Here is a 26684-nt window from a genome sequence, read left to right as displayed (position 1 = left end):
TTAACAATTGATAATTTTCATTTTTTCTCTGTTTTCTATCATTGTAAATTGAATATATTTGGGTTTTGGACCAAGCAAGCAATTTGAAAACATCCCCTTGAGTTCTGGAAAATTGTGATTTTAACTATTTTCTGACATTTATTCTGAATGATTAATCAGAAAACTAACCAATAGGTTCACTGACAATAAAAAATAAATTGTTACTTGCACCTCTTAACATTAATCTAATATGCTTCTATAGTGGGAAATCCAAAGCAGATGGCAGCTGCTGAAACAATGGTAGTGATGTTCTTATTCTGTAATTGTAATACATTTTTACTACAGTTGGCATAGGTGTACCCAAATATATGTACTCCATCTTAACACTGGAGAAACATCTGTTTCCATGGTGCAAGCAAATTTTATAATATTAAATCTAGACTGAGCAGACTGACCTTTGCAGGGCACAATAACTTCCTCCTTTCTGTCCAGGTGGTCTTTGTGGCACTTGGCGTGGCAGCGATGGCACTCGAGGGCCGGCGGGGGCTTGAAAACATTCCACAGGGGTCGAGTGCAGGCATCACAGCTGGAGGGGAAGTGGTAGAGCGTAAGGATGAACTCGTGGCCCTTGTGGTTGATGTAAGCAGGACGATCAGCATACAGCGTTGGGTCCACTACAGCCTCCTGGTCACGTTTAAGCTCGCCTTCATTGTCGTACAAGATCTGGGAAAATAAAAGAAGGGGAATGGATATATTATTGAAGAGGCAGTTGAATTGAGAAAACCACACCTGATTTATTCTGACAGCCTGTGCAAGAGGGGAGAGGGGACAGAATGCAGAGGCGACTTGCTCATTACCTGGAATATCCTTGAAATGTCTTTGGCTTCTGCACGGTACACATCAGTTTGAGTGACAGGTCGGACATGAAACAGCTTACTGTAGGTGGGAGAGAGATGGAAGGGTTAAGTGGTGACCCAGGATAATAAGTGTAATCACTACTCTGGGTACAGAGACACTTAACTTTTTGTAACTAGAATGCCATTAAAGACATTACTCAAAGTATCAGTGATGGACAGCTTCAGGTGAAAAATATTATGTGTAGCAGTGGCAAGATATGCTTAATTGAGTTGGTTTCTTCTTTTAAAGGACTGTATAGTTTATCCTGACAAATTCTACCCCTACCATGCAGCTAATTTTACAGATTTTTAAAGATGGCCTTTAATCTTATTCTGGATTATATCTTAATTTAGTTGTTCTCTTAAATTTCTAATCTTAGCCACATGGCAATGTCAAGTGTCTGTCCACCACTTTGGTCCAGACTGATCCCTCAGACTTTTCCTCTAGTGCCACAATAAGTTTCACATTTTTGGTTTCCAGTTATATGTCTCAACAACTATTGATTGGATTGCCATGAAATTTGATGCAGACATTCATGTTGCCCTCCGGATGAATTCCAGTAGAGTTAGTGAATCTTCAATTTTCATTTAGCGCCATCATCAGGTCAAAATTTCAATTTGTCCAATATATAATATATTTTGGTTTATTAGCAAATGCTGAGTTGAGCATGCTAACATGATCAATTAAGAAAGTGACCATGGTAAACATTATACTTGCTAACCTTCATGTTAGCACCATCACTGTGAGCTGATTAGCATGATGACGTAAGTACAGTCTCACAGAGCAACTAGCATGGCTGTAGCTTCTTAGTGTAACTACTGTTTAAAAGAGTGCTTCATAAGGTTACATAAACTTTAACATTATTCTAAATTTTTGGTGTTTTAAATGACTCACTCGATGTCCAGTGTCATGAATGGGTTGGCCTGCTCTCGATCCATCTCGCTGTTGTAGAACAGGATCTTCTTACTGCTCACAACTACAAACTGTAAAAGGAAAGGATCAAAAGGTTAGAGGGGGAAATTACTCAACTGTCACGATTATTACAAAGTAAACAAATCTGTAGATCCGAGAAATAATGGTAGACACGTTACTTTTTTGTCCCAGCCAAACCGCTTTGTGTTCTTGGTAGGAAGTGAGACCCAGCCCTCCAGCCTGGAGTCTAGTTTGCAGAGAAAAAAAGACAGGAAGATGTTAACACTGAAAGGAGAGCAGCCTTTAATCATGTGAACCACTTAAAAGACCACCTTGACATTTTGGAACTTTTGGTGGCATTTCCCTTGAACAGACACTCATCACTTGGAGAGGAAATGATTCTTCACCAACAAACAAAGGGCAAGTGACGGGAAGCCTTGCTACTTCATTTTAACAACAGACTGTTCAGTGGGAGCTGTACATATATACTATAAGACATCCAGCACAAAATATGGCACATGTCTGGGGAGGAAAATTAAACTAAACTTATTTTAGCTTAGGAAAAACACTACACATGAACTTCACTTCACACTTGGAAAATGTTTCCCAACATCTTTTGCAGTAGAATAAATCTGTACAAAGCAGGCCAGCATCAAGCTGTGAGTATTCATGTGTCCAGTGAACATTAAAAAGGATTAAAGCACAGCAGAGACAGAGTCAACAGAGTAGAGGGATTGAGGGATTAGCTGAAACTTTTGCAGGGTTTAACCAGGGTTGAGGGTATTTCTTTCTCAATTCTATTAATTTAGGATAAAGCAATTTTTAACACATTGGAAATACTGGATTTTACATTTATTCATTTTTAGCTGATGCTTTTATCCAAAGCGTCTTACAATTGCTATACATGTCAGAGGTCGCACACCTCTGGAGCAACTAGGGGTTAAGTGTCTTGCTCAGGGACACAATGGTGGATGTCTCACAGTGGGAATCAAACCCGGGTCTCCCACCCCAAAGGCAAGCATCTTATCTATGCGCCATCACCACCCCGGATAATGGATGGACACTATTATAAACCACTGTTAGGACAATTTCAGTATTCATTTTCATCCCCATCCCTGGTCTGAAGCGACATGCAGGGTCACCTGCAGGTTCAGCCTTAGGGGGCTGTTCATAGGTGAGGGCCAGGGGACGGTTGCCCTGCTCCACCCGCTGGTCATATTCTTCTTCATCCTCAGAGTCACTGTCAAAGACAGTATGAGCCGAGCGAAGGTTGGGTCGGGTGTCGATACAGACAGATTTGTGTGTGCGCTGGTAGGTGAAGGACATTGATTCTGAGGTGTGGGAGTGAGTAATGCGCACTGTGCCCCGAAGATGAAGAGAAGTTGAGGTGAAGTGAGGGGGAAAAAGAAGAAGCATAAAGAGGAAAAAGGTCAAAAACAATTGGCCTAGAAGACAAAGAGACTCAAAGTGAAAACAAAGGAAACAGCAGGAACTCAGGAAGAGAGACTGCAGAAAGGGGAACACAGGAAGTGCACGCAGAAGTGCATTTGCTTCTGAACTGGTTTGGAACATTTTAGTGTACAGTACATGTTGGTGCCAAATTATAGAATGATGAATGTGAGATCAGGTCTCTTGTCTACCTGGGTATCCTTCACCCATTTCCATGTCGTTGCCACTGCTGATGCTGGTGGAGTCCAGAGAGTGAATGCTGAGGGAGGTGAGCTGGCAACGAAGCTGCTCGATGTCGCTGTCTTTACTGTCCAGCGCCATCTGAAGCTCCAGACGCACCTGGTTCTCTTCGGCTATCAGCTGAATAATAGACATGGGCCAGTGTTTAAATGCAGTTCAAGTCAAGTCTGTTGTTTGTGAAATAAATTCATAAAATAAATAAACGTCTGAACAATAACCCAGTTATAACTTTGGATATGGGCTGAGGTAAAGGGAGCGGCACAGAGCAATGCATTGAAATTCGTTATCCAAAATAAAATAATATGAATATTAACTGCCCTTTGACTCTGTGCAGACTCTGGATTCTGGGGGATCAACAATTCCAAATAAATATTGTATTATGTTTGTTTATGTTATAAAATAAAGACTTTAGATGAAATATAGATAAATACTGAAATAAATATATTAACCTGGGTAAAACATTCATTTTAACAGAATTGATTCTGGGAGATACATGAAGGGAGATATAGTAATTTAAATTGAATTTGTAACCTACAGTATCTTGCGTTAAATCTTACTATAATAAAAGGACTTCAATAAAATCATCTGTCTCTCACAGAGACACAATATATCTTCATGTTATGCCATGTGTTCGGATGCTAGCGTGCAGTGTCGGCGTACTGACCGCCTGCATCTCCCCCATCTCTCTCTGGTATTTGATGATGGTGCTGTTAAGTTTCTCCTTCTCCGCTCTCAGCTCCAGCTGCAGCTTCCTGTTCTCCTTCTCCTTCCTGTGGACCTCGGTGCCGTTGCCGCGGTGGCTTCCTCCCCCGGGCCCTCTCCTGTTCATCACCTCAGCCAGCTTGTTAACAGCCTGGGAGCAAAGAGATTAGATAGAGATAGAGATAGAGATTTTTGTTTTAGATCTCAGTGATTTTGGCCCAGAGTTCAACACAAGCCTGCAGCTGAAGATTATTCTTAACAACAAATAGTGTGACATAACAGTCGTCTCTGAAGGTAAAAAAAAGTGAAAGTTAAATATTCCAGGCTTTCCAGACCTGTGTAGGCGCCCAGACACACACCTGAATTTTTAGTGTCCTTTCATTCTGCAGCTGCCTTTCAAAGGACACTTTGAGCGAGTTCATCTGCTGCTCCTCCTCCTTGGCTTTCTGGAGCTCTGTATAAATAGCAGAGAAGAATATTAATTCAGGGCTCATAAACATTTTTACTTAACATAAGTTTTACAGAATTAATCCATAACTTAAATCTTAAGAGCAATATTCTGCCATTCTACAGACACTTCTGCTTCCTGACGGAGAGATTAATGGCTTCTTTTCATGACATTTTTACAGGCTTCTTCCCATAAATCACCTTCAGACAGCGTTTTAACACATTTTCCAGGACTGAGGGAAATGTCATTTCTGTAGAAATCTGGTGCTCATTAATTCAAAATGACACTCACGCTGCTGCATGTCTTTCAGCTGGTTGTTAAGCTCCTCTTTCTCACTGGCCAGGTTGGCCACATCCACCGTCAGAGTGCGATTGGACTCTTCCAGCTGTAAGGGGTGTCAGGGTGGAGGTGAGTCTCATCCATACACACAGTAGCAAACAAGCAAACTGCCAGTAATCTCTATTTAGCACATTTGAAAACAGACGTAAATCAGACAAGTTTTTTTCATGCTGCATGATCCAAACTACTGTGATTTACTGCAGTGGTTTCAATGCTGTCCTCAGGGTACATTTTACATCTGGGCCACTAGCTGAAGGCAATTAACTAATTACATTGCATACATACAGAAGACTGAGATCTATCACATCATGAATTGGAAATACTTTAAAAATCTGCTTTACAAATGTTTTTTGAGGAAGCAAACGCATTCAACACATTCGTTGGACCTGAACGATACATGTATTGCGTTTTAGTGAGTAACGCTGAATATAAACTTTGTTTACAAGAAAACTCCACAGGGTTCCTTTAAGTAGCTGACAGGATGGGAAACGGTGTCAAACCTGTGACCCTAACAGTTTGAATGTAGTCATAAAATCATTTGTTACAAGGGTGTAAACACAAAAATCCTTCTCTATGGCTAAAGACTTCCTATATTTGAATTTCAACAACATATACTTCCTGGATCTAAACAGACTCAAATGGTCTCACCGAGCTGATGGTGGCCTCCTTGTCGCTGAGCTCCTGTTTGTGTCTTGCCATCATGTCTTTGATCTCCAGCTCCTTCATGATCTTCTCCTTCTCCAGGTCGGAGTACTGCTCCTCAGCGATGGAGCGAGCCAGCTGCTCAGAGTCTGCCTTGGTCAGACTGGCCTCCAGCTGGGTTGTCAGGGAATCCCTAATGAGGGAATAGAGGAAGGAACTGTTATCACCGTATTATCCAAATGCTAGAACTGGATAAATCCTTAAAATCCCTGCTGATATTAGGCCAGTCAGACATAAGCTGCCTATAGTGTGGACATACATTAACATTTAAAATGACCTTTTCGTCGATGTGGGATTTTAAAGCAAGAGTGTTACACTTGTCCACAGTAATATTTGGCTCTTGTGCATCTGCTGTTAATCTGGTTAAGCTTTATTCAGTTAAAGGTCAAGTCCTCTTTTTTGGCTGTGAGATGAATTCACAGAGGCCAAATAACACTAATCTGGAAAGTATGTTACATTCTTAAAAAAAACGATAACTGTGTAGCGTCATGCTGTAGATGCCTCACTGCCACGGACATTTTATGCATGACATGAAATAGTTTGTGTTCATACTTTGTTTCATTTAATTTAATTTAATATTTTTGTAGCTGTTCATGTTGGATTAATTCTCATATTTTTTTCTTTGTATGATGTTTAAAACAGAATCAAATCAAATCAGAAATGCCAGGTCATTTTAGTGCTGTAATGTCTCGGGTTTCAGTGTTTAGACTGAAAAAGGGGTAGTCAAAAGAAACCCGTAATCCACAGTCACCTCTCCTCCTGATATTCTGCCAGTTGCTGCTGTGCGTCAATGTACAGCTTATTCTTCTCATCGCACTCGTCCTTCAGTTCGCGGACCTGCGTCTTGTAAAGGGTCTTGGAGGAGGACAGTTAGAGGTACAATTAATTTCACATCACAGATCTGGGATGTACTAGGTGGGAAAATAAACTCCTTCTCTGTTCATATCTTCCACATCAAGATCCATATTTAAGATCAATTTAGATTTTTGCTCTGCTGTGTTTATAGACAAGGTGCACAAAAGAAGGAAAATGGCTGTTAGTATTACCGTGAAATACTGCTCTGCCTCCAGTTGGTCCTTCAGTTCCTTCAGCTGGTCAGCCGCCTCCTGCTTCTCCCTGGAACAGGACCAACAATCTGTAAATTATTACTCCTGGCCAAATACCCACCAGAGCCAAAGCACTTTCCTCAAATCAGACACGATGAGCGAGATTCTCCACAACAATTTGCCAACAGCATCACAACAAATTCAGCTGCACTGTGTGTTTATGTTCAGTATGCATTGTGCGTGTGTGTGTGTGTGTGTGTGTGTGTGTGTGTGTGTGGGGGGGTGTATTTGACCTGCGTAGCTCCTGGTTCTGTTTCTCCAGGACCTGCTTCATGTCCAGCAGGTGGTTGAGCTCCTGTTTGAGCTGTTTCTCTGAGGAGCGGAGCACCGACACCTGCTGGTTCTGAATCTTCAGATCATTCTGGCTCAGACTCCGCTTGTGGAACTCCTGCTCCACACGTAAGCTCAGGTTCTTGACCTGCACAAACACACAAGCATTTTCAGTGGTGGCACTAACTGACAGTTGTGGGGGACAAGTGAGGTCTCAAAGCTGATTTTGTCTGAACACCAGTTAAAAAACGTGACTTCACTCAGCTTGGGATATAAGGAAATGCGATGAGGAAAAGCAGCAAATATTCACAATAAAGAAAAAAAAAAAACATGTTGGACATTGATTTTGATAAGTCAAACCAGCTGATTATTGCAGCTTCACAAAAAATAGCAGCACATGATGCACTCTGTTATTATTATAAAACGTTTTTTTAACTGGCAGTACTGTGAGAGTGTGAGGAGCTTGCTACTGGCCATTGATAATTAAGATAAATAAGCATTTATAAACAGTAAGCTTCACCTCTTCAGAAAGTTTCTCCTTTTGTGCATGCAGCTCGTCCAGTTTGTTCTGCGCCTGCTTGTAGTCACAGTCCAGCATGGAGTGGTCCTTCTCTAGTTGTAGCAGCTTTCCCTCCACCTGCAGCTTCAAGCTGCGCTCCTCCTGCAGGGTGCACTCCATCTCTGGACCAAACAAAAAAAACAAACATCAAGAGGTGCCACACTCAGTTGTACACAGTATTGACCAAACAATTTCTGCCTCTTGATGGAGGACCAGATAAATGGCCAATCAGTACAGTAATGAATTTGAAGACCAGCCTGGTATAGTTTTCTGTCAAATCGCTGGACACAAACACAGTTTTTGATCCATGGTCTACTCCATCAATCAGCACTTCATCTTTTTCAGGTGATGTTTAACTTCTATTCCAGCCTTCCTGAATAACTGAAGCCACTTCTTGACTTTCATTATTGGTTATACCGACGCTTTTTTGTATTTATTATTTCAATATCTGTGTAAAGTACTACTGACCATATGCTGATGTTTTTATGCATTCACACTTTTGTCCTTTCACTTGCTCACCCTTTAAGGCCTCAGACTTTGCCTCCTCGATGGACTGGTAGATCTTGTTTTTATCCGCGAGCTTGGCTTTGGTGGCCTTGTGTTCTGCCTCCTCCTGCTCCAGACTCTGCTGTAGCGACTTCAGCTTGAACGTCAAATCGATCTCTTGGTTGCTCTTCTCCTATAGAATCAAAAGGGATTATTAGGTTTCTAATGTCCATTTCAAATAGTCGTCAATGTTGGACACGTAATCTAGAAATGTTAACTTTAAATTTGCAGGAGGAATATATTTTGGACTAGCCTAATCTGTCATTTCACACAGGAAATTAGTAATTAGAAATGACAACCAACCTTCTCCAGGTCATTGAGCTTGTCCTGTAGCTGCTTCTTTTCAGTCTGGACCTTTAAGAGAGAAGACTTCACTTCTTTTACCTCTTCTTCCAGGACAGCGATACGACCTAAGGAGGAGTAATGGGAATAGGGAAAAGGAATCAATAACAAAGAAATTATAGCAAGAACAAAAATACTAAATGCACCTGAACTACTCAGTTGCAATCAGGCATGAGCCTATCCAATATACAGAAAACAACACACTTAAAAGTTTATTTTCCCTTTAACTAACTCCACCCACATGGAGAGTTTTACCAGGAGGGGAAAAAAGCATGAGGCATCACTGCAAACAGGCAACACTGTTGTTTTGATCCGTCCTCTCTGACCTCAGTGACTGGCCTCTCTGCGTGGACTGAGCACGCTGAAGTTTCCAAACAGCATCTCACAAGAGGTGCTGGCTCCGAGTCGGCTTTGGCTTTCATAGCCCCTCGCTTCATTCTCAGCCTTTTGAACAGATGTTTCCACCTATGATCAGATATTTCCCAAAGCCTGCTCCAACATAACGATTCACATTTAATACCCCCGTCCAGCCTCCAGCTCCAAGTTGTGTAATGCTACTAAGGAAATGTTTACTGCAGTAGTTTTGATTGAGCCCCATAGATCACACTTTGATTACCTGCAGTTACAGTGAATTAACCTTTTTGACTAAATGCTAACTTTGCAAACCTTATAACATTTTAATAGACCCATTAAAGTTTGGAACATAAAAGGCTTGTAAATAATCATTGGCTGGTTGCTAAGGCGTTAATTATTGTATTACAATTTCCACATCTTAACAGCATTTTTCTTCTGCTTGTTGTTAATTCCCAACCACTGAGTAGGATATGTGTATAAACACATTAAATAAACTTTTTGTGAACAGCAAACATGCTAAGCTATTGTAATTGTAGTGCACAGAGTCAAGAGTCTGTTATACAGCAGTGTTTCTCTAAAGTTTGCAAACATTATCCACCATGAACTATTGGTCATACCAGACCAAGTACAGTGAAACTTCTTGAACTACTTGGAACTACTTATTCAGCGCATGTTGATACATATTAACGTCAAAGTGTAACAGACAGCCACGTCTCACCCTGCAGGTCAGTAATAGTTTCAGTCCCGAGGCTGCAATCTCTTCTCTCCTCCTCCAGCTCGGCCTGTAGCGCCATCAGCTGCTTCTCCAGCTCCATCTTGCCGTTTTCCAGCTGGCTGCACTTCTCCTGCATCTCCCTGAGGCTGACCTCCAGGCTCTGAGCCTGCTTCAGGGCCTCTGCCTGACTCTTCTTCAGCCGCGCCGCCGCCTCCTGCTCAGCCTGAAGCACAGCGTTGGCCTCCTCGAGCTACAGGCGGGAAACAAGACGGGATGAAACTTTTCCCTGCAGGCTAAACTGGGTCAGCGCAGCATTTTTGCAAATTAAAGAGATTTAATGAGGGAAAAGCAGACTGAATAATGAAAACAGCAGCCACAGTTACTTCTTTGAATATGGATGATTATATTAGCAAGCTGGATTTACATAAGTTGAAACAGTGAGAAAAAAAGAAGAAAGACAAAGCTATGTTAGGTGAAGTTAAAAGCTCCCCTCACTTGTTTCTGCAGCTGGATGTTCTTCTCATTGGAGATGTGGGAATTCTGGTTCCTCTTCCTGAGATCCTCTAGCTGGTCCCGCAGGTTGTTCACTAACAAGTAAATGCAAACAAAAAAAAGTTACAATGCAGTATTTCATAAAACACATTCAGTGAAGCCTGGAAATACCGTGACCCATCCTATAACAGCCAGCATATCCAATACAGTCTTTTCATACTGCATAAAAAGAGGGATGCAGAGCTGCGAGGTATCCTTGTGGTTTATTACAATGTTTTACTAAGTTTAACAGTCAGACTAATATATTACACCAATTTTGAAAAATATGATTTGATGAAACATATAATTTATAAGGGCCCACATAAACATAATGTTTGATTTCTCTGTGTACAGTGGAACTGCGTGACATTTAAAGAGCTGGCAATGCACTTTTGAGCTTATTCAGGAGTGTAGACATTTGGACAGGGTATTTCCCGTGTGCTCACATTCGTTCTCCAGGCTGCGTTTTCTGTCTGCTTCAATCTCCACCCTGCGCAGGTTCTCGGTGCTCTGGTGCTGCAGCAGAGCTCGCTCTCTCTCCAGCTGCCTTAGCGAGGCCTCGACTTTCTGCCTGCCACTCATCTGATCAGAGAGGAAATCACAAGCATTATGAGTGGAATGACCTCTTAACCTGCTTTATATCGTGGTTGAAATGCATGCTTACCTCCTTGTCTAGTTCTTTGACCAGCTTGTCTAAACGGTTGGTGGCGTTTCTGGGGGCAAAGAACAGTTTTATTGCGGACTTCTTCGCACAAATCCTTGAATTAGGAGGCACCTGCCTGTTGTTCTATTACACTCACTTTATGTTCAGTATATTTTCCTCACATATATGCAAATTTAAAACTTGACATTTCAAAAGTTTCCATAAACTGAAATAAAACATGACAATTTTTTTTGCTTTTCTGATGGAACATGTGGAAGTCATTTGTCTTTTTTTTAAACATCAACCATTATCAGAAACGCTTCAGCTTTGCAGGATGGGATGTCACTTCCTGTTGTGGATCACAATCAAAAAGATTTCCTGCCTCATCCAGCAAATGGCAAACAATATAAATGCCAAGAACTGCCCAGTGATGACCAGTTTTTTTAAAGATTATTATATTCTAAAGTTTTGGTGATTCATTGCTTGAATGGGATTCTTCATCATGAATCAGTGTGTTTGTGTGTTATTCATCTTATCGTACTTGCACTTCTGCTCCAGCTCATCTTTGGCCTGCATCTCATGGTCAAGCTGCTCCTCCAGCTGATAAAGCTTTTTCTGCAGCTGATAGATGGCCAGAAAAGAAAAATACTATTACCTAATGATTATTTCCATCTTTTAAGTACTTTAACGCTTGCTTGTTAGCATAATATTAAGACCACACACACACACACACACACACACACACACACACACACACACACACACACACACACACACACACACACACACACACACACCTACCTCTTTTTTACTGTCCGAGCAATACTCCTTATCTTCAGAGTTTTCCTTGCTGTCCTCTGAAACCTCCACGGAGCAGTTGTTGTTTCCGTTCAGCAGCCTGAGAGAGAATGGAGGGACAGACAAGAGCCATGAATTTACCTGTGCTGGTTTTCCAGTCCTGGCAACATCCAACACTATCCACATGTCTAAATTTGTGTCACATTTTACATCTCCAAGATCCATAATCCCAATTAACTACCCCTACCCCATGTTGTCAAGGAGGTGTCGCATTTCCTTCATTATTGTTACCATTCAGAAATCACTTACACTTTAGACCCATAACCTCATGCATGGAGCACAAAAACCTTAAATGATGCACTGTGAAAAAAAAAAAAAAATTCTAAAAATCTTTGAGGCATCTTGTTACATCTGGATGGGTTTACCTTTGGAGAAAACTCAAAGAACGCCTTCAACCCACACTGTCTGTTGCCAACTGTTAACCATGGTGGTGGACTTTTAATAGTGGGCACCTATCTCTGGGAATCATTACATGACTCTGCCACATGGCTACATAATGACCAAGGAATCTGAATCCATTTTACGATCTTTTTAGGACCAGTTGTGTCCTTTAGCATAAACTGTTCTCGCATGGTGTTAATATTTTTTTTAAATGGAAATGCACGCATACATAATGCTAAAAATATGATTTCAGTTGACCCTAAAATGCACAGTTAAGGATGCAGTGTGTCTGAAATCCAAGAAAGGTTGTCCACAGCCATACTTTTTATTACCTGCTCAATATTCATGTGTTATCAGCAATTTTGGCTGTATTAATAGCCATTTACTGACTTAAGTGGCATTGTTTTGGCCAATGACTCTCACTTGTCAGGTAAATGGAAAAGAGAAATTGGTGAGACACAAGCAGTGGACTCTTATATATAAGCTTTAAAAATAAAAGCATAACATTGCTGACAAAAAGCACTATAGGATCATGAATCACACAGATGTTGTTTTTTGCTACTTCTCCTACAAATTGAGCCCAAGGTTTCAAAAACTAGACTCCATCGTAAGCAAAGAGGGCATTTAAAAGGGGCTGTCAGAACAAGGCAGCAGTGTGGAGCTCGAACAGGCACTCAGTGTCTGACTGTAAGAGGGTATTAAAAGGTATGGGTGTGAAGCTGTCTTTTTCTACCTCTCGCATCTTGGGCACAGCGCTGTCCTTAAACCTATTTCCTGAGTCTAGAGGCCCTTGTAAAAGTTCCCACACATGAGAGCTGCAATATGTTCCAGTGAAAATCTACATTAAATCCCAGTATCATTAACAAAATTATATTAACTAAACTATAAGCTCAGTAAATGCTAATGCAGACAGGATTCACATGCAAAACAGCAGAGAATAAGTCAAAAATTTAAACAAAATGTGAGAATAAAACACTTACTGGTCCTCCTTGAAGTAAGTGAAGCCGACAAATGGTAGCTGGTTGCCCACAAAGGCTTTGGGCTGAGGAAAGGTCTCAGCATCTCTTTTATCATCCTCTATGTCGTCAAAGTTACTGGTGTCTATGTCACCGTTCAGCTCTGGCACAACTGGAGCCACAGCTGGAAGACAGAAACAGAGAGAGAGTCACGGAGCAAAAGGGGGAGAGGAGGAGGTGGAACCCGAGAGACACTGAGAAAAGAGAGCGATGATGTTCTACATAAACCAAGGCGATCAAACATTAAAACCCGGTGCTACAGGTATTTCAATTTAAAGCACATCTTCAACAAACTCTTAAAATCTTTTCAGGAGTATACTCCATGGCAATTTTTTGGCACTGCTTGCAGTAGGAGTAGGCTCTGCAGGTTGGCGTGAGGCTACCACCACTCCTTTTTCCCGTACAGTGCTCGCTTTGTGCCCCACACACAGTGCCTTTCACCAACGAAGCCTAAACGCCTGCTCTCTTCTCGCAGGAGCCGGCGTTCTTAAAATGTCTGCACAACAGGCAGACAAAAATGTGTCAAAGGGCCAAATCAGATAAAACTAAGCTAGTCCTTTCACCTAAAAATAGTTCCTAATTGAGAAAAAAAGGAGCCATTATGGATCAAGTTCCTCAGACCAGTGCAATTCTGGCTCTGAGCAAAGAGCTCATTACTGTTAGGTCAGGACTCAACCCTCAGCGTGATAAATGTGACTCAAAGATGGCAGAGAAAATACAGGGAGAGATCAAGCAGAGGAATGAAACAAAAGCCAAAAGTGTGGTGAGACAGAAAGAGACACAGGCCCCTCCATGGAGGCCCTTGTGGCACAACTTCCCAGAATGCTCTCTGATAGCGGGCGGCTAATGACAGGCAGCCGTGGCCACAGTGAGAGTGAGAAAGCGGGAGCAACCCTCCAAGCTGGGGCGCCCCTCTCATTAGGCCAGTCCACACAGGCCGCACAGCCTGCCCCGCCTGCCGCTACAGGGGGTTCTGCCCCCCGTCCCTCCCTCCCTCCCATCCATCCATCCAGCCATCCATCCCATCCATCCAATCCATCCCATCCATCCATGGCACTGGCTTCTTTTGCCTGCACCACCCTAAAGCTTAATAAGCTTGATAAATATGAACCCAAGTGGGAGAATGTTCAATAGAAACAAACATGGTAAATCTTCATGGCCACACACAGGAGGAAGTAAAGTCTTCCTTTCACAGACACAGAGGGCTGGGAGGTACATGCAGCTCTGGGGGATGCCACAATGGGAGAAGGGTCATGTTTTGAGTGTGTGTATGTGTGACAGGACATGCACGTGCAAACATGAAGAGAGCTGAGCAGCGGCACAGTAGTGGTTTTGTGTTCCAACTGCCAGGCAGTCTGAAGTTCTGTCTGCTGTCTTAATCAGAGCCAGGTGAAGCAGAGAGACGGAGCAGGAGAGGTGAAAGAGCCAGACTGTAATTCTATACAGACACAAAGTTCTTGTTCATATTCTTAATAAATCCCTTTCCTTATTTCCTTCCTTCCGAAGAGATGCCTAATATGATACAACTGTATAAGAGGAGATTGAACCATGACTCTTACTACACATACTCCATGTGCAAAGATCAATTCAATTTACCTTTCAATTCAAAAGAATACAGTTAGGTATGAGCTTAATATCGTGACAAGCAATGGCTATCCTAACACTTTCATTAATATACAAAAAGCTTAGAATAGTTCCATCGATTTGTTTTCTATTTTATTTGACGCAAATTAAATAATGTGTATATCTTTGCTGTTGTTATGGTTTACATGTTCTTTTTGCTCCTTTTAACTTTCTTTGTTTTTCTTTTTTAAAAACACCTACTCTAAACAGATATGTATTCACTGTGTTTTAAACCCAAGATAATTGTTTTGATTTTGCGTCGATGATTTCAAGTTCGCTTCTTTTTCTCTGCTGTGTCAAAATGTAAGTGTAAATGAAACTATAAAGAAAATGCAATAAAATATTTAAAAAAAAAACTGTTATTATTATTATTATTATTATTATTATTATATTATCATTTCATAGCAGATGCAACATTTTACTTTCTGATTTACCACCATGCCAACTATTACACATTACTTGTTATGCATTTATCCATTGATAATACATTATACATCACGAAGGCCTGTCAATGTAATAATCTAAATATATTAGACAGGACTTTATGTCACTAGCAGTTATCAGCTAAATGGATATTTGGACAGTCAGGTTTGCTGCTACAGCCCAATCAACACAACTTGCTCCTACTGGTGGAGACTTTCATTAAAACAGCCTTTAAGTTTTAGCTGTGTGTGTATTGTTAGTATGGGTGGTGCAGAGCTAGTATGCCATGTTTAACCCACTGAATAGTGTAGGCCCGTGACATTTCTAAATTTAACTGTCTTTAACTTAAATTGCACATTTAAGATATAAACTCTTCAGCTACTTACCAGTGTCGCCAAAACACTTAGTTCTATATGGTATACACCTGCAGTAAAACTTGCAGTGTTTAATATTTTTTTCAATTCCCTCTACTCTTTTGGAGTGGCACCCATATGCGGCTGGTTATCCTGCATCACGGGCTCTGCTTCTCTGCACAGCATCCTCTCGTATAATGTAAGATATGAGCCAGGAGCATATGGAGTGCATGTGTACCATATATGCAGGCTTAATGGCTTAGGAGACGGAAATAGACTATGAACTAAGACTGAAAAGAACCAGATCTGTGGAGGAATGGGCTGGAGATGATAAGAAAAAAAAAGACAAGAGGAGTGGCAATGAGAGATGGAACAAGTCACACATTGCCAGAGATGGAAGCTGCACCTGTATAGTGGGGATTAAAACAAAAATACACAAGATTCAAAAACATGCACACACTTACTCTCTCGGATGTTGTCAAAGGTCCACTGGTTGTTCTTGAAGAAAGGGTGGCATTTGATCTCATCCACTCCAGTACGGCCCAGACGAACCTCCCTGCACACAGCAACAGGACCAAGACTGTGAGCAGAGCCTGCTCAGCCTGAACACAAAACACACCCCACTTGTCCCCTCCACACACCATCGTCATCAGCATGTCATCCCAAACACACAGCCCAGTGGAGTGACCACTAGGCACTGACCACACTGACCAGCATGGAGAGCTGCATGACCACTGATGGACACTGAAACCTCCTTTAACCAGACAGATGATATAGATCCAGGAGGAGAGCGGGAGCAAAGACAGCAGGATCAGACCGCAGGAGGCAACATCAACAACTCTGATTGACTCAAACACAACTGCTAGAGCTGCTGCTGCATTCCCCTCTCTAAAACTCTACTCTCACACACACACTCTCTCTCTCTTTCTCGTCCCACTTTCCTCCCTCCTCCAGCGCTGGGTACAGGGTTGCAGGGGTGCGGCAGTTTAGGCTTGCCACGTGTGGGACATTCCAGAGCCAGCCAAAAGAAAGAGAGGGTAGGGGTGGGGAGGAAGAAAGAGAAAACGGGAGAGTTTCTAAACCCCTCCACAAAAAAAAGATTGAAAAAAATAGGCATCCAGGCCAGGCTTATAAACAGGCCAAGTCTCAGTGCCCGGAAAACTGCAGGAGTGCAAAGGAGAAAGTTACAGAAATGAGCAAAGGATGGAGAAATGGAAAGTGGCACCAAGAAAGGTAGAAAAAGAAAATTACAAAAAAAGAGACGATGGTGGTTCTTACAGGAATGATTCAGCAAGACAGGGCGACAGTGACGGAGCATGTGGGTTAAGTGGTGAATGAATGTACTGGTCAGTGTTCAAGATATGTGTGTGGGTGGGTGGGTGGTTGTGTGGCTGAGCAGCCGTACACATGTGAGATTCTGTATGTGGTGGGAGAATAGTGAGTGAGAAGGTAAATAAACTGAGTGAGGAAAAATGAAAGGCTGCTCTGTGTTGAAGCAGAAAGAGCCTGTTGTTTGAGCCCTCTCTGGATGGCGGGGTAACTAATGTAAACAGGAAGTGGTTTCTTCCAGGGGGATGGGTCACTAACCAAAAACCTGACCCACACATTCATTTAATCCATACCTTTATTACTAATAATATGTTATAACACAAATTAAAATGACACTATTTGTAATTGCATGGCAGCTAAAATCAGGTTTGGATTCATCAATATCATTTTTAGCAAACAAATTCAAGACAGAATGTTAGTTTTATTAAAGAATGCATCTAGTGAAATTCTATATTTATCTTTTTGTCTACAAATCTCATGAAAAGAGCTAAAACTATTAGTACTATAAGTATTGTCTGTATGCAAAGCCTGATATAAGTTATTCCTCTGTTCCATAGACTTCTAACGTCACTCCACTGCACTAGCTGACAAGTTCATCACAATTGGGCACTGTGGTTTATTTTGAGTCAATCCCACATGCTGAAAATACTCACTAGCAAACCAAATGTGTATCAATCCGCGGGAGAAAATAGTCCCCCAACAAATGTACTTTTTGCTCACATTTGAAAAATGTTTGCTATAAACTACAATGCCCAGCTGTTTAAGGAAACTGTTTAGCCTTTTAAAAATAATAAACTATATGTTAGCCTTAGTTCAAGTTTTACATCTACAGTTGGAAGCAATACGATTGTTGGTCATTTCAGGGAATTTGTTGACAAGAAAGAAAAGACTATAAAAATATAGAATAAGGTCTTGATAACTAAACCTTACACCTACAACACCATATTGTATTCACTTAAAGTTTGGTGGCGGTACCACAAAAAACATTTGGCGAATAAAGCACTGTCTTCTGAAGAAGAGTTGTGAAACGTCTTTGTTAACTTTGACACATCTAATGTCTGATACTTTCTCACTTTGCTTATTTAATGCTGGCCGCACAATAGAAGATAATTAGGCCAATTTAAGTCAGATTCGCCCCTCTCAGCAATTGCGGGGTGTTAGTGAGCGGAGGCTGATCGGTTATCGATTATCAGCCTAAATGATCCTGTAGTGTGAGGGGTTCACAGACATGCAGGTGCTGGTCATATAATTAGAATATTATCAAAAAGTTGAGTTATTTTAGTAATTCCATTCAAAAAGTAAAACCTGTATCATGTATACATTCATACCACACAGACTGATATATTTCAAGTGTTCATTCCTTTTAATTTTGATGATTATAACTGACAACTAATGAAAACCCCAAAATCAGTATCTCAGAAAATTAGAATAATGTGAAAAGGTTCAGTATTGAAGACACCTGGTGCCACACTCTAATCAGCTAATTAACTCAAAACACCTGCAAAGGCCTTTAAATGGTCTCTCAGTCTAGTTCTGTAGGCTAAACAATCATGGGTAAGACTACTGACTTGACAGCTGTCCAAAAGACGGCCATTGACACCTTGCACAAGGAGGGCAAGACACAAAAGGTCATTGCTAAAGAGCTCTGTGTCCAAGCACATTAATAGAGAGGCGAAGGGAAGGAAAAGATGTGGTAGAAAAAAGTGTACAAGCAATAGGGATAACCGCACCCTGGAGAGGATTGTGAAACAAAACCCATTCAAAAATGTGGGGGAGATTCACAAAGAGTGGACTGAAGCTGGAGTCAGTGCTTCAAGAACCACCACGCACAGACGTATGCAAGACATGGGTTTCAGCTGTCGCATTCCTTGTGTCAAGCCACTCTTGAACAAGACACAGCATCAGAAGCGTCTCGCCTGGGCTAAAGACAAAAAGGACTGAACTGCTGCTGAGTGGTCTAAAGTTATGTTCTCTGATGAAAGTACATTTAGCATTTCCTTTGGAAATCAAGGTCCCAAAGTCTGGATGAAGAGAGGAGAGGCACAGAATCCACGTTGCTTGAAGTCCAGTGTAAAGTTTCCACAGTCAGTGATGGTTTGGGGTGCCATGTCATCTGCTGGTGTTGGTCCACTGTGTTTTCTGAGGTCCAAGGTCAACGCAGCCGTCTACCAGGAAGTTTTAGAGCACTTCATGCTTCCTGCTGCTGACCAACTTTATGGAGATGCAGATTTCATTTTCCAACAGGACTTGGCATCTGCACACAGTGCCAAAGCTACCAGTACCTGGTTTAAGGACCATGGTATCCCTGTTCTTAATTGGCCAGCAAACTCGCCTGACCTTAACCCTATAGGAAATCTATGGGATATTGTGAAGAGGAAGATGCGATACGCCAGACCCCACAATGCAGAAGAGCTGAAGGCCACTATCAGAGCAACCTGGGCTCTCATAACACCTGACCACAGACTGATCGACTCCATGCCATGCCGCATTGCTGCAGTAATTCAGGCAAAAAGGAGCCCCAACTAAGTATTGAGTGCTGTACATGCTCATACTTCTCATGTTCATACTTTTCAGTTGACCAACATTTCCAAAAATCCTTTTTTTGTATTGGTCTTAAGTAATAATCAAATTTTCTGAGATACTGAATTTGGGATTTTCATTAGTTGTCAGTTATAATCATCAAAATTAAAAGGAATGAACACTAGAAATATATCGGTCTGTGTGGAATGAATGTATACATTATCCAAGTTTCACTTTTTGAATGGAATTACTGAAATAAATCAACTATTTGATGATATTCTAATTATATGACCAGCACCTGTAATGTTAAGATTGCCACTGATCAGAAAACAGCCAATGAGTGTTCTGACCATGAAACGTCACCACTGTGTGTATTTGCTCAGCTATAAAACATATAAACCATGTTGATTCCCATTTCTCAGGCCCATCTACACTACTCCGTTTTAATACAATCTCCATTCACACCAGTGCTTTAGCTGCGTATCAGAGTTTAAAGTCCTCCAGTTTTGTCCGTCTTCACTAAAACGCACTCCGGAGTTTCAAAACAAAAAACGGGGTTGGCAGCGTTTTCAAACTTCTCCATTTTAGGTCTTCGTTTTCGCCGTTTTAGTCTGGACGGGAGGTGCAAACGTAGCAAAAGGTCTCCGTTTTAAAACGAAAACAGAGCAGTGTGGATGGGGCCTCATCAGCCTCGATTTTATCGGTTTATCCACAGTTTTATTAGAACTGACTAGACCAGAGTCTGTCTCCATGTTTGTTTATGTCTGAAGTCACATTTGATCACGCGATATTTTGTGAGATCCTAAGTTCCTTAAATCGCCACTCTGAAATCAGTTTGTATGTATGTGTGATCCTGCGTCTTGATCCATCTGATGTGTGTGGGTTCTTAAGATTAAAATATTAAATTGGTTAATCTTTTAAAATCCTTAGTGTGCACCAGGCACTCGCTCTTCTCATGTTCAATCACATGACTCAGCATGTTGTATCTTTATAACCTGGTCGTCTCAGATCATTTATTGTCAGAAAGTTCAAAGTTTAGTTACGATGCAAACAATGTCCTTTCATTTTTCCATAGTCGAAATCTAAGTGTGTATGCAACTGTCTGCACATGACAGGCAGCCTGAAATTGTGAAATATTCTGAATTCTTGTTAAAGCAAGTGCGAACCTGTCAGTAAGAAAGGCACAGATGAGGTCTTTGGCATCCTGAGATATCTCTGCATCATCTGGGAAGATGAGTGTGTTCTTGTGGTTCATGATCTTCCCATAAGTTCCAACCAGGGACTCAGCATAGAAGGGGGTTTCCCCTGCGAACAAAAGTATTTGGAAATTTGGTAGATGGAAATGTTTAGGATTTTAAGGGACAAACAGCACAAACGTGAACATATTGTATCTGTTGGTGGTACGTTGTTGATGATTATACCAATGTCAATACCAAAGACAGGATTTTACATACTATAGGTGCTAAATTACATCCTGTAGACATTTTAGGTGACAAAAAACATTGCTGTATATACGGTAGGGCACTTACCAACCAACAACTCGTAGATAAAGACTCCTACAGACCACCAGTCGCACTCTCGGCCATAGTAACCATCACCACCCTGAGACTGAAGCACCTCAGGGGAGATGTAGTCTGGTGTGCCTACTGCTGTTTCACAGTGCACCATCCCTGTCTGCAAACAGAAAAACACACAAGATTTACTATAGAAGGGTTGGTATAACTAGGGAAGGAAGCAGAATAAACATTTCCACAAAAATATGTAGCGCAGGGTCTGGACAATGGCTACAATGTATATTTATATTTTCCATGACCCAAAGAAAGTGTTTAAAAGCACCATGTACAGCAGTAAATGTATGAAACTAAACACATACAATTGTAATGATCTTGTCTAACATAGCTCTGAAAGCTATTACTCAATATTACAGATATTCTGAGACAATGGCAGAAAAACTGATTATTTCATTGATTCAGGAGTAGATTCAGATATAGTAGATAGTTCATTTAGTGCAGGGTTTAATCTCTGCCAGACTGTTTTGACTGTGTTCATGTGACACATTTTGTCTGCTGCCAAAATGTGCTGAACCGCATGTCAGCCAGCTATTTAGAAATTGCTGTGGTACAAACAAAAAGGTGGAAGAACATTTCCCGACTCCAAGGAGGGGCCTCAGCTGAACTCCAGAGTGGTTGTTTAGCACAACAACTTCAAAAATAACCTGATGCAAGAGTGCAGCATTGGGCTTCACTTCACAGCCTGAACACTTGATGGTGCACTAGGGCACTGAAAAAAGGGCAATGGTCTTGAGAGATAAAAGTAAAAACACGCAAAAACACTCTATTCAACTTAAGTGCATTCAATTCAATAGTAAAATTACTCTAACACAAAAGCTGTCTTAACTTAATCGCCTATCCAAGTACAACACATTTGAAACCTACCTCGTCCATCTTCATGCATGTGCCAAAATCTGCCAGTTTGAGGTGTCCGTTTTGGTCCAGCAGCATGTTGTCAGGTTTAACGTCACGATGGATGAAGCCCAAGGAGTGGATGGCGTCCAGCGCCAGCACTACTTCAGCTGTGTAGAAGCGAGCCCACTTCTCAGGTATGTCGTAGTTCATGGTGAGTGTGACCAGGTCGCCTCCGGCCATGAACTCCATCACCATGTAGAGGTGTCTGTTGTCTTGGAAAGCACAGCACAGCTAGGAGGCAACAAACGTAATAACTTAATGTCACAGTAAGAAGGATTATTAAGCCTTCAATTTGATACAGATTTCACTATAGGATGTAGGTGTGTTATCTCTGGATGATCTGCACTCATTTTCACACTAAACCATAGACTATTATTTCATGTTCATGCCTAAATCATGAAGCCAGGTTATTACTCCAGTGCATACTAAGTAGAGCTGGGGAAAAAAATAAATCAACATAATATTACACATTGTTATATAAGATTAAAATATCACGGAGGTTCTCCTATATGCTTCGATTATTGTGATACAGTGTTAAATGTCTTTTTAAGGAAGCATTACAGTTAAATTGTGAATTTTGAGCATCCTTTGGTCATCATAATCTACATTAGTAGTCATATTGAAAGTGCTTCCTAAATTACCTATTTGTATTGGACATAACAAAGCCAGACACATACTCCACTGCAGAGAGGAAGTGTGAGGCGGGCCTCCCCAGGTGGGCTCCAAACAGTTTCAGGGGAGGCTCAGTCAGTGGAAATGAAACAATATTGCATTATTTTTTAAATTAGTTATCAAAAGCAAATCACATAGAATAGCCTACATGTGTGTGATTTGGTTACAGAGAGAGTTCAGAAATACAGTAGTTTTGGGGAACAGTTTTTCCCTCTTTATCAGTCAGATTGACAGACCTTTTTTTATTGTATTTGCTGTACTCTGAAGTTATGTCAAACAGCAATATTAGGCTATCTTGGCTCAATTGTGGCATGTCTATGGGATCAAATAATAAAATCATGATCCAATAGGCATCCAGGAATTGAGCGAAACTAAGCAAGTAAGCCAAGGAGAGGTGAGGGGGTGTCATTCTTTACATTGATGTGTATAAATATCTTTATGTATTTTTCTACTATTTGCATTCAATGCTAAACTGCAAAATTTCAGCATATTTGAGTTGTTCCTATCTAGTTAGTATTTCATCTATTAAAAGGTGGGGTAAGCAATTCTGGAGTAATCCAACACCAGGACAAATACCATGATATAGAGCGAACAACGACACAGCAAGTAATGTAACAAATGTTAGCCACGTTCTGGGTTAGCAAGTTATTTGCTACAGTTGCTGCAGTGAAGCTAACTTGCAGAGAGGACGAGACGGTGCCAGAGCAGCGCAGCAGCTCCAGACAGCGCTAATCGCAACTCTCCTGCTACTATAGCTAACATCACAACAACAGCATGTCTAGAATAGACAAGTAGAAAGTAAGCACAATGTCCGCGGGCAAGTCATTTAACGCCACCTGACACACAAATCATGAATGGAATACTGTTGTGTGGTGGGGTGTGGGCCACTTTGTTTGTTTCCCATTTACAGAGCCAGGGCTGTGCACAAACACCGGATGTTTTTCCAAGGCGCACACACAGTGTGGACCGCAAGCGGAGATATTTGCAGAATTTGACACAAAGAAGTGTGTTGGATTAGAATTACATACCCCACGTTTAACTGTTTATCAATCTAATTTCCAAAAGATGTTCCATATCAAGATATACAATATATTGCTATTGTGACAGAAAATTACATATCACATGATAGAAACTGTACCCATATAGTTAATTCTAACATTATGAATACATATTTAGCATTAAAATCTTTGTATGATCCACCATTAAACTCTCTAAAAGCTTAAACATTCTAATCTAAATCTCTAAATCTCTGTCGATTAAATAAAATAAAAAAGAACATGGTATTGTATGGCTGGAATTAACATTTAGCTATTTTTGGTGGACTTGAAACATTTTATTTTTCCCTTTTCCCAATCACCTGTATTGGGAAGGTTCTAATATTGTTTGGCACACTTAAGTCTCTGCAGTGAAAGGAGGCCGGGTCTAAATATGCATCCTTGTTTTATGTTTAAATGTGAAATCCTTCGGCTTTGTTACATATTTTGTCTTGCTGACAGAATACAATTGGTGTATGTGCACACCTGAACAACCCAGGGGCTGTTGGAAAATGCCATGATGTGCCTCTCCTCCCAGAAGAAGGCAGAGTCTGACCGCTTGATCATCTCAAACTTGTTGAGCTGCTTCATGGCGTAAACCTTCTGAGAGGCCTTGTGACGGACCTGCAGCGGAGGAGGGCAAGACAAAGAAAGGAGATGTTGTGTAAACAGTTTTAAATTTACAAGGACAATAAGAACTAGACAGAATGTCATAATGACCAAGATAAAATGAGAGACAGAGAGAGAAAGACAGAAACAGAGAGGGGAGCCCGTAATTACAGACACACACCCATAAAAAGACATGCTTACACAAGATTTTAAGCACAAACACCCTAAGCCCCCCCTCCCTACACACCCCCACACCAGACTTCACGCTCATCTCCCACACATTGAGCCTGTCCAGGCTTGTTTCTACCACAAGACACTCAGCAGAGACCACATTCAAGCTTTCACCGGGACAAGAGAAAAGCATCTGAAACATCTGGAGAAATTGGGAGTTTTTAAAACAACTACTGCTTGCCTTAATTACGTTTTTTAAACACAAAATTAGGCCACGATGAGGAGAAAAATGCCATGTATTTTTGAAATACCAAAAATAAGTTGCAGATATTTGGTAGATTCACAGATTGTTGCTCCCTCTAGTGGTTCACATTTCCTGGTGTTTTGGTGCAAATTGCTGAATTGAGGAACATCTGGAGAAACTCTCCTTGCTCCATCTCCCTTTATATCTAATGCTGCATAATTTAAAATCACACTACAATTACTGCCTCACGGTTGTATGCCTCCCCCAACCAATAAAGTTGCAGTTTACATTCATGTCTGTCCACAATCATATAGTACATGTAGTGAATATTTAGAAGGAATTAAATCAAGGGTATAAACTGTATGTTTTGGCTAAATGAAAATGATAACTATATTAATGATATGATTCCAGTGAATACACATTGTTCAACAGATTAATAAGGGATTATCATACAGGTATTGGCTAAACAGATCCAGTACACATGGACTAAACTACTGTGTAAAAATGTACTTTTTTTAGTATAGCTACATAAAATATGGTGCTTTTGTTTTCTCCTACCATTTTTAGATGCAAAGCCTCTCTATGAGCTGTAAACAAAAACTCACTCACTTCCTCACAGGATCAGGACTACCTGGCTCCAATACGTTATTTGCATTCAAATGATTCTCATGTGATCTTCAAAATTCAGAATGAGGCATGAAATGAAAGGCAGAATTGATAAGATGGTGGAAAGCCCATACAGCTGGTTAAGTTGTACGGGACAGTTGTACTTGTTGTGTTGTTCCAGTCAACATGTGTGTGAAATCTGGAATTTCCTAATTCATTCTTATAATATGGCTAAAAACCTATTTTAAGGTCACAATGACCTTTGAGTGTCTGACCAACTGTTGTATATGGTCACAATCTCCCCTTCTGTTTCTGAGTTATGGTCAGACAACCGGAAACATGATGCAACCTCATAAAACATTATTCATCAGCTCCTTGCAGACAGTATTCTCACCACTTTTATATAACGACTAGCTACTGTCTATCTTGGCCAGGACGCTCATGGAAAAGAGATTTTAAATCTCAACGAGCCTTTCCTGGTTAAAGAAAGGTTTAATAAAAATAATTTAAAAAAAGAAAAATCTCACCAGCTGCACTTCTCCATAGGCTCCTCTCCCAATCAATTTCACTTTTTCAAAGTCTTCAAGCTTCACCTGCAGCTCTCGCAGCTGACTCACTGCCTTTTCATCTGCAGGATAGACACATGCGCAACACAAAACGTCATGCTCCAACCATTTAGGTTCAAAGGATCAGATCAGTTGTTAACTGCTGGATCAGAGAGAGATCCATGACAGTTTATTAAAAGTTATATCCAGGCTAAAGTTATTTATTAAAGCTAGTTTTTAGATGAGAAAGACAGATTTTTGAAATTTTTGGAAGACATGCATAATGCAACATAACGGTCATTTCAATCTTTGTAAATGGCCTCAAGACAAAGATAAAATGCAAAATATTTCACAAAAAAGTATTAGAAAAAGCAAGTATATACAAAAGTGACACATCAAACTTTTTTGTTTGTTTGTCTTTTATATGATATATTTTGGCTGTCAGGCCACATAGCAGCTCATTTAAATCACAAGATGTAACTTACAATCAGACTACAGAGGATTTCTTCATATATTTCGTATCTATTTTGTGACTTTTTGCAGAAACAACAACCACTGAAGAACAAGGATCAAGTTTTTTGTCACAACACAAGGTTTGGAAATGAATACTTTTCATCATCTAGACATAAAGTTCCATTGTACGTATAGTTTGTGTGCTTTGACAACCAAGTAACATACTCAGTCCCCCATGACCAGATTGCTCTGGTCTGTATTTCATTCAAGCTAAGCACGAGAATCTTGACCTTCACGAAAACACACTGTAGCTCTTACATCGGTTCAGAAAGGCCTCTATGTTTTTGTTTTTCCGCAGGGCAGGATAGTTCAGATCAAGAGCCAGCGCGTTCATGGAATCCTGAAAGACAGAAAAGACAACAAAACTAAATCACCCATTGGAAACAAAACACAAACAAACAAGTAAACAGAAACAAGGTATGGATTTTCAATCCAAAAATATTTAACTTCTAGTTTCACCTTGGGTGCAATAAACACATTATTCAACAATTTTGCCTCTCAAACTAACCATTACATTCATCGTTCAATGTTGGAACTTTTAGCGCTTGGGTTTGGCTTAATTTAGTTAGATACAGTCATGTTTCAAAG

At 40.8% G+C, this 26684-nt stretch overlaps 1 protein-coding gene across 2 annotated transcripts in view; it reads right to left on the bottom strand.

Moving 5' to 3' along the window:
- The window catches only part of LOC119908433 (rho-associated protein kinase 2-like), a gene marked incomplete at its 5' end in the record, with an annotated part of 30077 nt that extends 3641 nt beyond the window's left edge, over positions 1–26436 (bottom strand). For both annotated transcript variants that reach the window (XM_038726114.1, XM_038726115.1), the window contains 29 exon segments: positions 435–702; positions 837–915; positions 1771–1859; positions 1968–2035; positions 3429–3597; positions 4142–4330; positions 4539–4633; positions 4919–5012; positions 5615–5801; positions 6420–6523; positions 6715–6784; positions 7008–7192; positions 7565–7725; positions 8123–8282; positions 8453–8559; positions 9564–9810; positions 10056–10147; positions 10538–10673; positions 10756–10804; positions 11276–11355; positions 11536–11632; positions 12954–13113; positions 15853–15944; positions 20404–20542; positions 20767–20911; positions 21673–21933; positions 23895–24032; positions 25566–25666; positions 26355–26436. In XM_038726114.1, the coding sequence (XP_038582042.1) occupies positions 435–702; positions 837–915; positions 1771–1859; positions 1968–2035; positions 3429–3597; positions 4142–4330; positions 4539–4633; positions 4919–5012; positions 5615–5801; positions 6420–6523; positions 6715–6784; positions 7008–7192; positions 7565–7725; positions 8123–8282; positions 8453–8559; positions 9564–9810; positions 10056–10147; positions 10538–10673; positions 10756–10804; positions 11276–11355; positions 11536–11632; positions 12954–13113; positions 15853–15944; positions 20404–20542; positions 20767–20911; positions 21673–21933; positions 23895–24032; positions 25566–25666; positions 26355–26436 (3844 nt within the window).
- Between the last annotated feature and the right edge of the window lie 248 nt (positions 26437–26684).

Source organism: Micropterus salmoides, unplaced genomic scaffold (genome assembly GCF_014851395.1).
Source record: "Micropterus salmoides isolate LMB-PRFRI ecotype aquatic unplaced genomic scaffold, ASM1485139v1 Ms_hic_scaffold_18, whole genome shotgun sequence".
In the NCBI taxonomy this organism is placed as follows: Eukaryota; Metazoa; Chordata; class Actinopteri; order Centrarchiformes; family Centrarchidae; genus Micropterus; species Micropterus salmoides.
The sequence above is the reverse complement of the archived record's forward strand: the minus strand, read 5'-3'. Positions and strand labels throughout refer to the sequence as shown.